Source organism: Myzus persicae, unplaced genomic scaffold, assembly GCF_001856785.1.
Source record: "Myzus persicae strain clone G006 unplaced genomic scaffold, MPER_G0061.0, whole genome shotgun sequence".
In the NCBI taxonomy this organism is placed as follows: Eukaryota; Metazoa; Arthropoda; class Insecta; order Hemiptera; family Aphididae; genus Myzus; species Myzus persicae.
This window is the reverse complement of record NW_019104002.1, coordinates 72,189-85,098: the sequence shown is the minus strand read 5'-3', so window position 1 is coordinate 85,098 and position 12,910 is coordinate 72,189. Positions and strand designations below refer to the sequence as shown.

Below are 12,910 nucleotides of genomic sequence, written 5' to 3'. Positions count from 1 at the left end.
CCAGCCCCTTCCCCCCGGACATATTATTTCGTAATTTTTTTTTAATAATTCCACAGATTCTGATATTACTATATTTCAAATTATATGTGTGTCTGATAATATAATATATTATTATACGTATTGTTCCGGGGTGCACAAACTGAGATAGTACTAACTATTTACCAATATTGTAATTTTACATAAACCAACAATTGTGCCCCCCCCCAGATTTTTGTTCTGGATCCGTGAACATGAGTTCATAAACATAAAAAATTCTTATGTAGGTACACCAAATGGGTATATTGTGCTAACGATTTTCACATTGTCACCTCACTAAAAATATTGTCAGAAAGAACAAGTTAACTACAGGCAGTCTGACAAAATAAATACTAAAAGTAAACATTATTTTTGTGCATGTATAATGTATAAAGGACACAATTTCTCAATATTTAATAATCCGATATTCCGGAATAGATAAATGAATAAATAAAAACAACGAAACAAAAAGTTCTAACCGATATAATCTGAGTAATAATTAGTAAATCAATAGATTAGAATAGAGAGATAAAATAAAAACGAAAACAATAGGTACTTATTCGCTGTATATTTTGATCACGAATACTGGATAACATTATCTACTAACATTTCTTTAAATGCAAGGACAGTAAAGACGATATTAGAATAAATAATTAACTGAAAATATGCTTTACATAGTACCTGCTAGGTTGACTAAGTTGCACATACATCGAGTAACACCCAAAAGTAGCTTAACAACCACAGTATTGTTTTAATAGTTATCATTTTTTATACGAGCAACGAAGTGCGTAGGATCAGCTAGTAAACTAGTTTACTATAGTACTGCCAAGTTAATTAAATTAGCGTAAGTACTCGTGTATAAAATAAATTTTAGATTTAAATAAATATAATTTCCAAAAAAAAACATTTAAGCCTATTTGTTTAGGTAATTTAGCGATATATTTTAGCCACTGGCAGTTTAATACACGGATTAGGTTAGGTTACATACTTAGTAGTTTTTTTATCATATTAAAAAATTTTACCTAAAGAACTGCTATTTGTAACCAAGATAATTAAATTTTTATTTATTAAATTTAATTATTTATTCAAGTATGCTAGACTGACACGTTGTATCCGCTCGGCACATTATACATTATTCGATTTAATTATCATTGAACTCAAATTTAACACATCAATTACAAGGCATACTCGACAACTAAACTGACAAACTGTACAGCAAATTAGTACCCACTAGTCCACCTTTTTGTTGTTGTACCTAAGTATTGAGTTACATTATTTTTTATCATATCGTTACAATTTATTATTGTACCTACGTTATTTCAATATGCCATTTGATGACCGTGGTACCTACATTTTAAATAAAAAATAAAATAATATAATCTACTTGCATAATAGCATTAATGTGAAAAGCAATATTGAATACGTATGGAAAATATATAACATATACGATGTTATTTATAAAATGTTCAATATTCTTATAGCTAAGAATTGAAAATTAATTTGTTTTCAATTAGGTTATTTATATATAATACATTAATATTAGGATTAGGTTATTTTAACAATAATATATAAGCAGAGTGAAAATCAGTTAATAATTAGATAATTTTTACATAAGATATTTTACCAAATATTATTACATTTTAACAATAATAATTTAAATATAATATAACTACAACTTGAACGCTTTTCGATTTTATTGTTGTAATAATAATGACTAGGTATAAATGTATAATGACGTTTATTAACAGTTAAAAACTTGAAATCAAACGGTTAATTATAATTTAGTTTTATAATAATAATTCATTCAAAATGAACAGTGATTATTAATCAACAAGATATGTGTTATAAAATATTAATTCGGATCAATCGGTAGAACGGTGAAAATAGCAAATATAAAACAAACCACAAACGTCTAAGATAGTTAGGAACTGCCACTTTTTGTCATGTTTTTCTCTTTAATAACTATTTGCATTATTATATCCATTGTTTTATCAGATAAATTCGTATTTACATCACCAATCAGACGCAGTATCTAAAATAATACGTAATATGTTATGTATTAATAATACTTAATATTTAATACTTATGAACCAAGACACATAAGCTTGTGATGCTTACTTTCAACAAAGTATCTAATCTTATTGAACCATCTTTATCATTGTCAATTTTAGACAGAATTTTAAGAATTTTTTGTATTTTGCATTCATCCGGTACATTTTGTAATTTTCGTACTGCTGCGATCAGTTCGTCAATCTTGATTGATTCACTAAAATAAAGATAAGCACAATAAGTTGTGAAAATTACAAATAATATGATTAAAATGAAATATTTAGGTAGGTATTTACACATCGATAGTAATATTTGCACTGACTAATTCTGTTTTCTCCAACTTACTGACGACCTGATCTATGTCGTTTATTATCTTAATGAGTACATTAAATAATTGTTTAGCTGGCTCTGATTCTTTAACTTGTTCTTTTTTCGTAGATTGCATTACTTCTTGAAGATCATTTCTATCCTAATAACAATCACAACATTGAAACTGATCGAAGATAATAATATATTTCACTAGCTAGTTAGTATCTATAACGTTTATTATTTTACTTACTTTTTGGTAACATTTAAGTTCATCCTTTAATTCACAGATTTCTGATATTTCAACAATTAATTTATTTTGTTCTGAGCACATATTTTCTAAAGCACATTCTAGTGTTTTTAAAACAGTTGATGTATCTTCCTATAAATAATTAAACAATTAACAATCCAAACATATAACAATGTATCTCTATTTACTCCTTCAATTCCAGTTGTATCTGTTAAGACAGGTGCCTTATCAACTATATTGCAGCATACTTTGTCAGCATCATCTCGTTGTTTTTTCTTTTCTCTCATACATTCTTCTATTTCTTCTTTTGCCTTACGTTCCTCTTCTTCTATTGCTTTCAATTTCGCCTTGTTATCAATAGCGCCATCGCGCTCACACAAATCAGCCTCAGTTGATGCACCAACACCATATGGCAAAGCAGTAATTGCTTTTTTTAATAAATCATTAGTTGGAATATTAGGCGTAAGACTAAATGCTCTAGAGAGGAGAAGTAATAAAGGAGGAACTCTTTCATTGAGTGATAAGTCTATCCACTGAGTTAGCTGTTGTCTTAGGCGGTTTTCAGTGAGGCCATAAGCACCCATACCACGAGACTTACAGGCTTCTTGAAGCTCACTAAACGTCAGAGAATCAACGCCTTCTTTTTGAATCATCTAAACATTTAAAGTAATATTGTTATCAATATTATTTTTGTTATTCCATTAAATATTTATATTAAATAAAGAAATAATATCTATTCACCTTATCATCAACTATTAATGATCGAAGTTTAAGAGTCAGAAGATATTTCAAAACGCTTGAGGTCCCAATTGGTTGTAGTTCGAGCACTCGACAAAGGGCAACCAATTGTGGTCGGGGTAGTGAGTCAATGGTAATTTCGTCCTTAAACAGCTTTGAAAACTTAAGCATTTCATCAGCTGGTATAACAACACCTTCTTTTCTTACCTAATATGTATTCGAAGTTGAACAAATGTATACAAATTAAAAACATTCAAAACCACTTAAATACTTTTGCGAAAAAGTCAGCAAATTCTAGAGCTAGTTCACTCGTGTGCCCTTTACCGCACACAGACATATTGTCTAAAGTCTCTTGAAGAAATTTAGCCATTTCGAGTTTGACTTTGAGGGATTGTATGAGTTTTGCTTCCTAAAATAATTTGTAAAAATGTAGATTATGATTTTTTTTAAAGAATTAGCCAACCTCCTGATCCTTTGTTTGAAATGTAGTTGGTAACATACCCGGAAAAATCTTTAAAAAAACAGGCAAAGTGAATTCTAGGAATGGAACGATAATGAACACAGAGAAAGGTAATAACCGGAAAAGATCGGCCATAGTTTGAACGAACTGAAATCATATATAGCAATCAATTAATAAAGGTAAATAAAAACATTTTTTTCATATTTATTTTTATTAATTCACCTTCATTAATTACAATACTTATTAAAAATAGGTAGTCGTCAAATATTATATACTATAAGTCTATATTCAGTTCTTACAAACTAAGTTAATATATAACTCACAAAATTAAATTATATTTTAAAAATTACATCTCAAAGTTAAATCTGTTTTAGCTATAATTCGTTAGGTGTATTGAATTTATAAAAAGTTATAAATGTATTTAAAAAAAAGTTAAAGAAAAAATGTCTTATACTAGTTAGTTAATAATTCTCAAACAATAAAAGTATTTTTAACTCTAATGATTACAGTTGATATGAATAATAATAATTATTAACTTAACTCGGTGAAAACAATTTTTTTTTTTTTATTTATTACCACCCGAGTAACTCATAGTCATTGTGCAATTTTCAAACATTTAAATATTAAGTAGTTATTAATAACTAGCAAAATGTTGTGAAAATTGCATCTTCACTGCTTCTTATATTAAACCAAGGAATAATTATTTGTTTATTTGTATTCAGAAATACTTTCAATAAGTTTAACTAATTGTTTTTAACTATAGTTATAGATAATATTTACCTATGTTAGACATTATTTGAACTTAATATATTACTTATAAGTTATAACATTTAGGTACTGTAAAAACGAAGTTATTATTTGGAGGACTCTATACCCGCATGCTCTGTTTCCGTTTTACAAATGATTAACATAGCAAATCTTGCGCTCAGAAGATCACGTTTAGCTCCATTAGTTTGAAAATTAAAGTGATTTGACCTCTAATAAAATTTGAAGGTAAGAATATTATCTCGTGAACCTTGTAGGGTTTTTTTTAACTTTAAAGCAGGATATAAGTATTTTAAAATAGTAAATCGTACATTTTTAAAATACTCATAACTTGCTTTAAAATTAAAATATGAACATAGGTATATATTTAATTATAATTATTATTTATGATATATATCTTTTTGACTTTTTAACTAGTTAATACCCAACTTTGCTGATTTGATTAGTATAATATATTTTTATAATGATCCTAGAAAAACATTGTAATTATATCATATTAATTTTAATTCATTGAAAATTATAAACACCAACTATCTATAATATGTTGGCAATATTGTACAATTTAGTTTGGTATCTATAGTCTAGTTATGTAGTTACTTAATTTATAACAAGCTTACTAATTTATGTTCTCTTCTTGTTAATTCAATACCTCTCAATTTTTTAATTGCCAATTTAAAGGAGATTTTAGTGTTGAGTCCCAGAAGTTTAAAACCATAATAATAGTGATAAAGTTCATCAATAATTCTCTGTTTCAATGACTTTTTAGGTTTTTTTGTATTAACTTCTTTTTTTTGACATTTTATTTTGACTGCATTCACAGCTTCTTCAATTTTGGAACATTGATTTTTCGATAATAGTGACGATGTATATGATATTTGACGAATTTGAGGATTTAGTTGAATTGTGGTATAGGATATTGGGAGTAATTGATTTGAGGCAATATTTGAGTAAAAATAATTATTAGAAAATGCACATAGATGTGAATTCAAACAAATGGCCTGAATTTTGTTAAGGTTATACGTATACAAATCTGAAATAAAAAAAAAAATAAGAAAATAATATTGTCAATTTAACTATAATGTATAAATATTATAAAATACATAGAAGTATGGTAGGTATAGTAGGTTACTGTAGGTACTGTAATAATTACGGATTTAGTAGGTAGCACCATTTTTACGTACGTTAGGTCAGATTATAGGGAATTACTCAGTATTTATGTATATAATAATTGTAGTAAAGATAATATTTGATCATGGCTTAATTAATACTATTTATCTTAAAAAATCAAGCTGAAGATTTTTAAACTATTTTAGCTTTTGTACTTTTAAAATGTTTATTTTTCTATCCGAAATGGTCAAATAGGTAAGTTCAAATTTTATTTTATTTTGCCCTCGATCTTATTCTGAACAGATTATAACAATTGCATATTTTAAAGTACACAACAGTAGTATAAAAATATACTATATTTGATTACCTACAATTAAATAAATTTTAGATATACAGTATACACACAACATAATATGGTGTATTAAAATAAACAATTATCACCAAAAGTATTTAAAAATGTTCAATCATTTATAAAGTAACTGTGCCGGTGAGCACAAACCCACAATTATTATAACGTTGGAAAATGTCGATAAGTAGTAGTAGGTGCAATATTTTCAAAATCTTTTTAAAAGACAATACTGGTATCTTCTTTTTTCAGCAAAAAATTGTTGGTATAGTAGATTCGTTTCTACATTAAAAACAACCAATAATAATTTGTAAGTTTAATGTTAGATACACATATAAAATTAACCGTATGTCAGTATTAAATATTTTTTAAACAATTTGATTGATTTTCTGGATAAATTATTTTTCCCAAATAAATACCTACCTACCGTGAATCTTAGATCGAGTTATTCACTAATGGCTACAAAACAAAAATAAGTGAATGAACTCGGCATATTTTTATGTGTAATTGTAATATTCGAAAACTATTCTTAACAATTTTTTGCAAAATCAAAACTATAAGCATTATTAAGAAAGAACGTAAAACAAAAGTTGGTTAAAATCACCACTTACTTCTGTTGGGTCGTATCACCAATTTAACAACTCTTGTTAAACTCATTTTGGAAACAATGCTTTTGTATAAATAACTGTAAACGGTTAACGAGGATTTTTATACTTTCCGATCAAAAAAAAAAGATAGAATGTAAGTTTTACATACAGTATAACATTTATTGCTTCCAGCAATGATACAATATTACAAACAACGAATTAAATGTAAAAATACTCGGACTCATTACTTAGATTTTCCTGACGACCATATTGTTTGTTACTACACCGACTGATTAATTGATTACTTGAGTTCCAAATAATAGTGATCGGCTAGATTAAACAATTATATCAATATGTTAAATCATTATAACGTTTAAACTTCTATTTTGTTTTACCTAATTTCAAAAATTCATAATTTCTGAAATATATCTACTGTTAAGCAATAAGTCTGAAGTAACTTTCAATACTATTTTATTTGTAACCAGCTGTCCCACCCGGCGCGGCCAGGGCAACGATATTTTTAAATGTGTATATTTCTTATTGGGCCTTCGCATCCAGTGCTACAAAGCGTACATATGAAAAACTAAAAAGTGTTAGGTCGAAAACTCGTTTAAGTGTTTCTAGCAAGTTAGACGTCTCAAGTGAAAAACGATTTTTATTGTTTTGTATAATTCACTATTCATCACGATATTATGTTCATCTTAAATAAAAAAAAATCACTGACTTATTCGTGAACTATTATACGAGTAGAACGGTTATTATACAAGCATGTGTTCGTTATGCGTCTTAACAGTAAAATTTAACAGGCAGAACCTTATATTATACTCTTTTAAAACGAATCTTAGACTTAGTTTATCAATAAAAACATTATAATATATTATTACATGTTATTTTTTACGCAATTAACGTACACATAATACATAACAGAAATATGGGCCGCACTTGTGTATGTTGGTATCGGGGTGCAACTTACAATTACCGGCAATCTATACCAACTATGCTCATAATATAGATACTCATAATCCCTAAAATTATGAATAGCCAATAGGTAATCTAGAAGAAATTAAGGAGGACCACAAAATAATAAGTATTTATATTTCATACATCACTTAATCAGTACCTAATCACCTTATTATTCTTATTCGAATATCTCAATGAGTTTTTTGGGTGTCAAATAACTTAACCTAACCTAACCCAACGAAACAAAACATTTCTAAGCACATAAGAACCACAATTCCGTATTTCAAGTTTTTGTCATTTAGTGCTGTAAAATTAAGCAAATAAGTACGTTTAGACTGGTCAAGGTGGTCACTCATCCCCCTTACGTATCTTCCTCTTCATTTATAGTGCTAACCTGGTACTACAAGAATCTCATCTTTAAGCATATTCTCGTGACTATTTCTACGTTCCTTTATTCAATCAATAAATTATTATCATCTCCTCCAGAGTGACTTAAAAATACTTGTACCCTGGGCTGATACTTAAGGTATGTCATTCAACGTCAATGAATGTCATTCTATTTCGCCTCTTAACGGTTCAGTCCGTGTGTTAAGGGTTATCTTTACTCCTACTCTCAGTCCCCATCAACATATTGAAAATGTATGCTGCAGAGCACTTTCATGCTTAAGCGTGTTGAGGAGCAGTTTAAGTGTCAACGCCTACAAAGGATTTAGTTTATTTAGCTGAACTTAGGCATACAACTTAGGCTGAACTGTATACATTCACACATAAGCACACAACTGTAGAGTGTAAAATACGTGTGAGTAATGAGTATACATATTATTTTAGTTCCGTAGATCGTGGTGCTGGTCATATGCCATAAAACATATTATGTCATGCTTATCAGCTTATCGCTAATTTAATTGTTCTTCGGCATCCGCGGCCCTCGACAAAAATTGCTATCTGTTATTTATGACTTTGGTTATAAAAATGGCATATATTATACTTTATATACATTGATCTCTTTTAAAGGTACAATGTAACAATATAGAAAAATTAATAAGCGACCCTCTTCTACAAACTGGATAAAAAGCGATAATTTTGAAGTTTTTCGGGACGGGTGAACCCATTTTGCAACACAATTACGGACGATCTCTGTATGACAAAAATTATTATTTTGTACCCAAAAAATTACACGATTCCAGTCGAAATTCGGTGAAATACGTTGTCAAGTTGTGCGACGCAGTTTAAATACAACGATTATCAATTGTATATGATCTACTTATCGTGCGTATGTCTAGCGAGCATAGACTACAGCACGGTGTAAGATATATTATATACGTAATTACGTAAGGTAATTCATAAATCATGGACTACATAATATTGTTAATAATAATACAAACCCAAATGATGATAAGTGATAATAGATTTATAATGACATTGGCGTCGTATTTCTATAGTCCACAATATTAAGTTTATAAAATAAGTTAAAAATCAAAAACTGAAGTGCTCAATAAATGAAGTGCTTACTGTACACATTCATTAAAAGTTCACAGTATTAATGCAATTACATAAGTGCTTGAAAAAGTTGGATATTAAAAATCAAAAAAAGCAAAAAATCAGCTCTCATTGGTCAATATAAACCTTTGAATTTATAATTGTTTCCCTCTATAATGACATCAAACTCTTTGAAATATTGTAGTACGTTTTGGTGATTTTTATAATCAATAATCATTATATCTCTGAACAGTTAGTTAAATTCTATCTAAATCTTTTTTGGACCTTTGTTTATTGATGAAATTACTGTCAGAAATATAACAGAAATTACTTGTATTTTGTAACATACTTCAATAATTAATACACGCAGAATTCCCACATTCCCAGATTATCAAAGTATTATATTTTATAAACTTGGCAACTCGTGTCATTTTCGGAGGTCTTTTGTTGAAATACAGACGTTCGCAACCGTACTATTAAAAAAGTCACCCTGATAAGTACCGTTCACAATCATGTATCTCCGGTCGGGACAACGAGACATTATGGTAAAAAAAAGGGACAATCCAATCCAGTTTTAAACGGGACGTCTGATCGCCCTAAGCTGGGCGTATGTAATTTGCGCCAAAAAAAATATATGTATGTTATTTGCACAGTGGCTTAGAAAACCATTAATTCAACTAATATATAATATGTTAATGTAATCATCATCTTATAGTTTTTAAGCAAATATGCTTTTTTTTAAATTTAGAGCAATTACATAGTAGACAGTAGTTACGTTTTACAGTTTTAACAATTTTAAAGGCAAAATTATCATCATCTTTCACGTAACATTTGGATTTGTGTCACATGAAAATATTATTGTATAACAGTTTCGATCATTGATTTATATAAGCTGCTCATTGACATCAGTTTTTAAATCTAAATTGCTTATAGTCTTATGCAATTCTTCCATTATTTTTGGTAATGGAGGCACCATTTTTTTTCTGGCGTTTAAATATTTCTTCGAACTAATGATATATCATAGAGTAATGATTTGTGATAAATTTTTAGAAATTTCTATTCGTAATATCTTACTTGGCTAAGTACCTGTGTAGGTTTTCCTTGCATTTTCTCTTACATCCATTTGAATATATTTTTCTGCTAATATTCGGTTGCTCATGTCCGTTTAGTTAATTTACAATTTCAACAATATTTACAATATTTTCTAAAAATATTCATCTAAAATTTTCATATGCAGAAAATCAATAAATGTTTTCCTAGTTTTGGTAATAATTTAGAAGTCATATGCTCAATTAAAGTAAGGAAAACTATTTACTCAATTAATTCATAAATTAAAAAAAATTGGGTAAGTAATTAATAAGATTATAATTTATATCAAATATTGTACTATTATGACAAATTAAAACATACCTACAAAGTTCTCTATGCGTATAATAATATCATAATTCATAAGTAGTATCTACTGTCCACCTACCCTTAAACTGTTAATCTGACTGTTCAAATCCCCATACTTTTAGATTTGATTCAGTAAAATCATTCGTATTTGCCATAAAGTTATTTATTGTTGTCAAAACTATAATTTATTGAGTTAAAACACAATACTACACAATACTAAATACTTTTTCCATAACAAAAAGAAAATATTTTAATATTTAATTATAAATACTTCAATTACATCGAGACTACAAATTTAATAATAACTTTGCGTAGAAAACTGAAATTAAAAGTTTTACATTTATTACAAAATAATATATTAATCTTCATCATTATTTATTACTCTTTTGTAGCAAGGCTTCCTTAACAAACATTTACAATACCGATTTTAACCGTGGCACACAATTTGAATACATTTGCTATACTCAATAATAACTACATAGTATGTACAATTGAAATGTAGCTTAATTGAATAATTGTTTTGTTTTAACAGAATAGCTATTACCTTATGACTACAATATGTTGTTATGTCATACATTAAACATGATCAATATTAGGAAAATAGAAATAATTTGTTTAAAATGTAGAAAAAATGTAAGGCTTTCTTTTAAGCATGCTCACCCTATTTTTAAGCTTATATTAAGCATATACTCAAATTGTAATTTTTGGAAATTTAAAAATACTTGCAGACCATATTTTTGAGTTCCTGAGATTTGTTTGTGCCACTTAAGGATGATCTTGTGAAACCTTTGTTTTTTAAATAGGAACTCGTCCCCCCTTTTTCATTATCAATTATGAAGCAAATATTTTTTTTGAGAACTTAGTTGTACTTAAATCAAAATTTAAGTAAGAAGGTTTTGAGTTATATAATTTTGTGTACTAAGGATAATATGTCTGGTAATGGATTTAGTATGTAGAGGACTTGGACAATTTGGAAAAGCTAGTAATTGCTAGGTATATAAATAGTTTGTAAAAATGATTCAAGTGTAATAAATACTACATCTAATTTTACATATAGTTTTATTTCTGTAAGATCATTTTTAAAGATTATTATAATATGTAGCATAATCATTTTAATAGCTCAGAAACAACTCATTAGAATTTCGATTTCGATACACAAACATTTTCAAGTAAATAATTTTCAGTAAAAAAAGGTGCTCATATGAGAAATAGAAGTTTGTATCTCGACAGGACACTCTTTATGTAGTACAAGAAAAATCAGAAATTTGAACATAGTATAGTCTTAAGTTTAGAAATACTTAAAAATTCTAAAAATCAGAATTTCAATAAATGTACTATTAAAGAGAAACACAGGGGTGAGAATGCCTAAAAAATCATCCAGTATACCTATATACATGGTTATGCCTTTAATGAAATTACTGATTTTGGAACTAGAAGTATTATTAGTATAATTTATTATTAATTACAAATACAATTTAAATGTAATAAAATAAGAATATTCACATAATACATAAAAAATTACAATGCTTAGGCATACTTTTAATTTTCATCACTCAATAGTTATTGCTTACTAAATATCCTAGCTACAAAAATTTAGACCAATTACCCCCTCAGCATATCTTTCAATGGTTTATACCACTTTAACAGGACTTTTATCAGGTTACTTTACAGGTATCTTTTTAATTCAGTTCAAAACCGATTTTATAGATAAGTAGTGCATACTGTAAAGAGAAAAGATAGGTGGATAAAATATAAATAAAATAAAGTATTTGCATTGTCAGTTTAAACAGAATAAAATATTTATTGTTGATCTTTACTTAAACACCTAGTTTATATTGTCATACCAAAGATAAAATGAAAACAACAGTAAATAATTATTTTCACCTTATATGTAAGAATACATCAACATTTTAGATGATGTTTATAAAACAATAACGTATGATATTAAATTTACATTAATAAACATACATATTAATTAAATTCTTTTAAATTCAAAGTGCAAATTTGTATTTAATAATTTTACATTTATATAATATGATTTTGTTATCTTATTGTATGGTGGTTCATCTGTTTACTTATCTTTCAATATAAAATAATGTACATAATATACACATAAATAGAAAAAAGTATTATATTATATTCCCAAATGAAAGTGTCTCTAATGGGTGGCTGCTTTCCACAAATGATTCATGTATATTTTAACTTATTGTACTATTTTTTTTTTTCTTTGTTAATAGATTAGATTAGATATGTTTAATACTTTATTATGTTATTCCTTTATCGCATTTACTTATTGTGCCAAGGTACAGATTGTAAATTTATTTTAAAAATAAAAAAATAAAAAAAAATATTATATTTAACAAATTTTATGTACCTATTTTAGATGAAATTTCAATTAACATACTCAATTTAATTTTAAAATAAATTTCTTGGTGAATAGTATGTATGACACAGAA

At 27.3% G+C, this 12,910-nt stretch overlaps 1 protein-coding gene across 1 annotated transcript; it reads right to left on the bottom strand.

The window, feature by feature from the left end:
- Positions 1 to 1,889: 1,889 nt before the first annotated feature.
- LOC111037480 (mitochondrial proton/calcium exchanger protein-like) lies at positions 1,890 to 6,693 on the bottom strand. Its single transcript, XM_022320078.1, has 10 exons — positions 6,648 to 6,693; positions 5,201 to 5,613; positions 3,822 to 3,965; positions 3,630 to 3,767; positions 3,362 to 3,565; positions 2,809 to 3,273; positions 2,624 to 2,752; positions 2,361 to 2,533; positions 2,134 to 2,281; positions 1,890 to 2,047 (listed from the first exon to the last, which is right to left on the bottom strand). Exons 1-10 carry the CDS (start codon positions 6,691 to 6,693, stop codon positions 1,937 to 1,939), a joined length of 1,971 nt encoding a protein of 656 aa, XP_022175770.1. The 3' UTR covers positions 1,890 to 1,936.
- Positions 6,694 to 12,910: the final 6,217 nt, after the last annotated feature.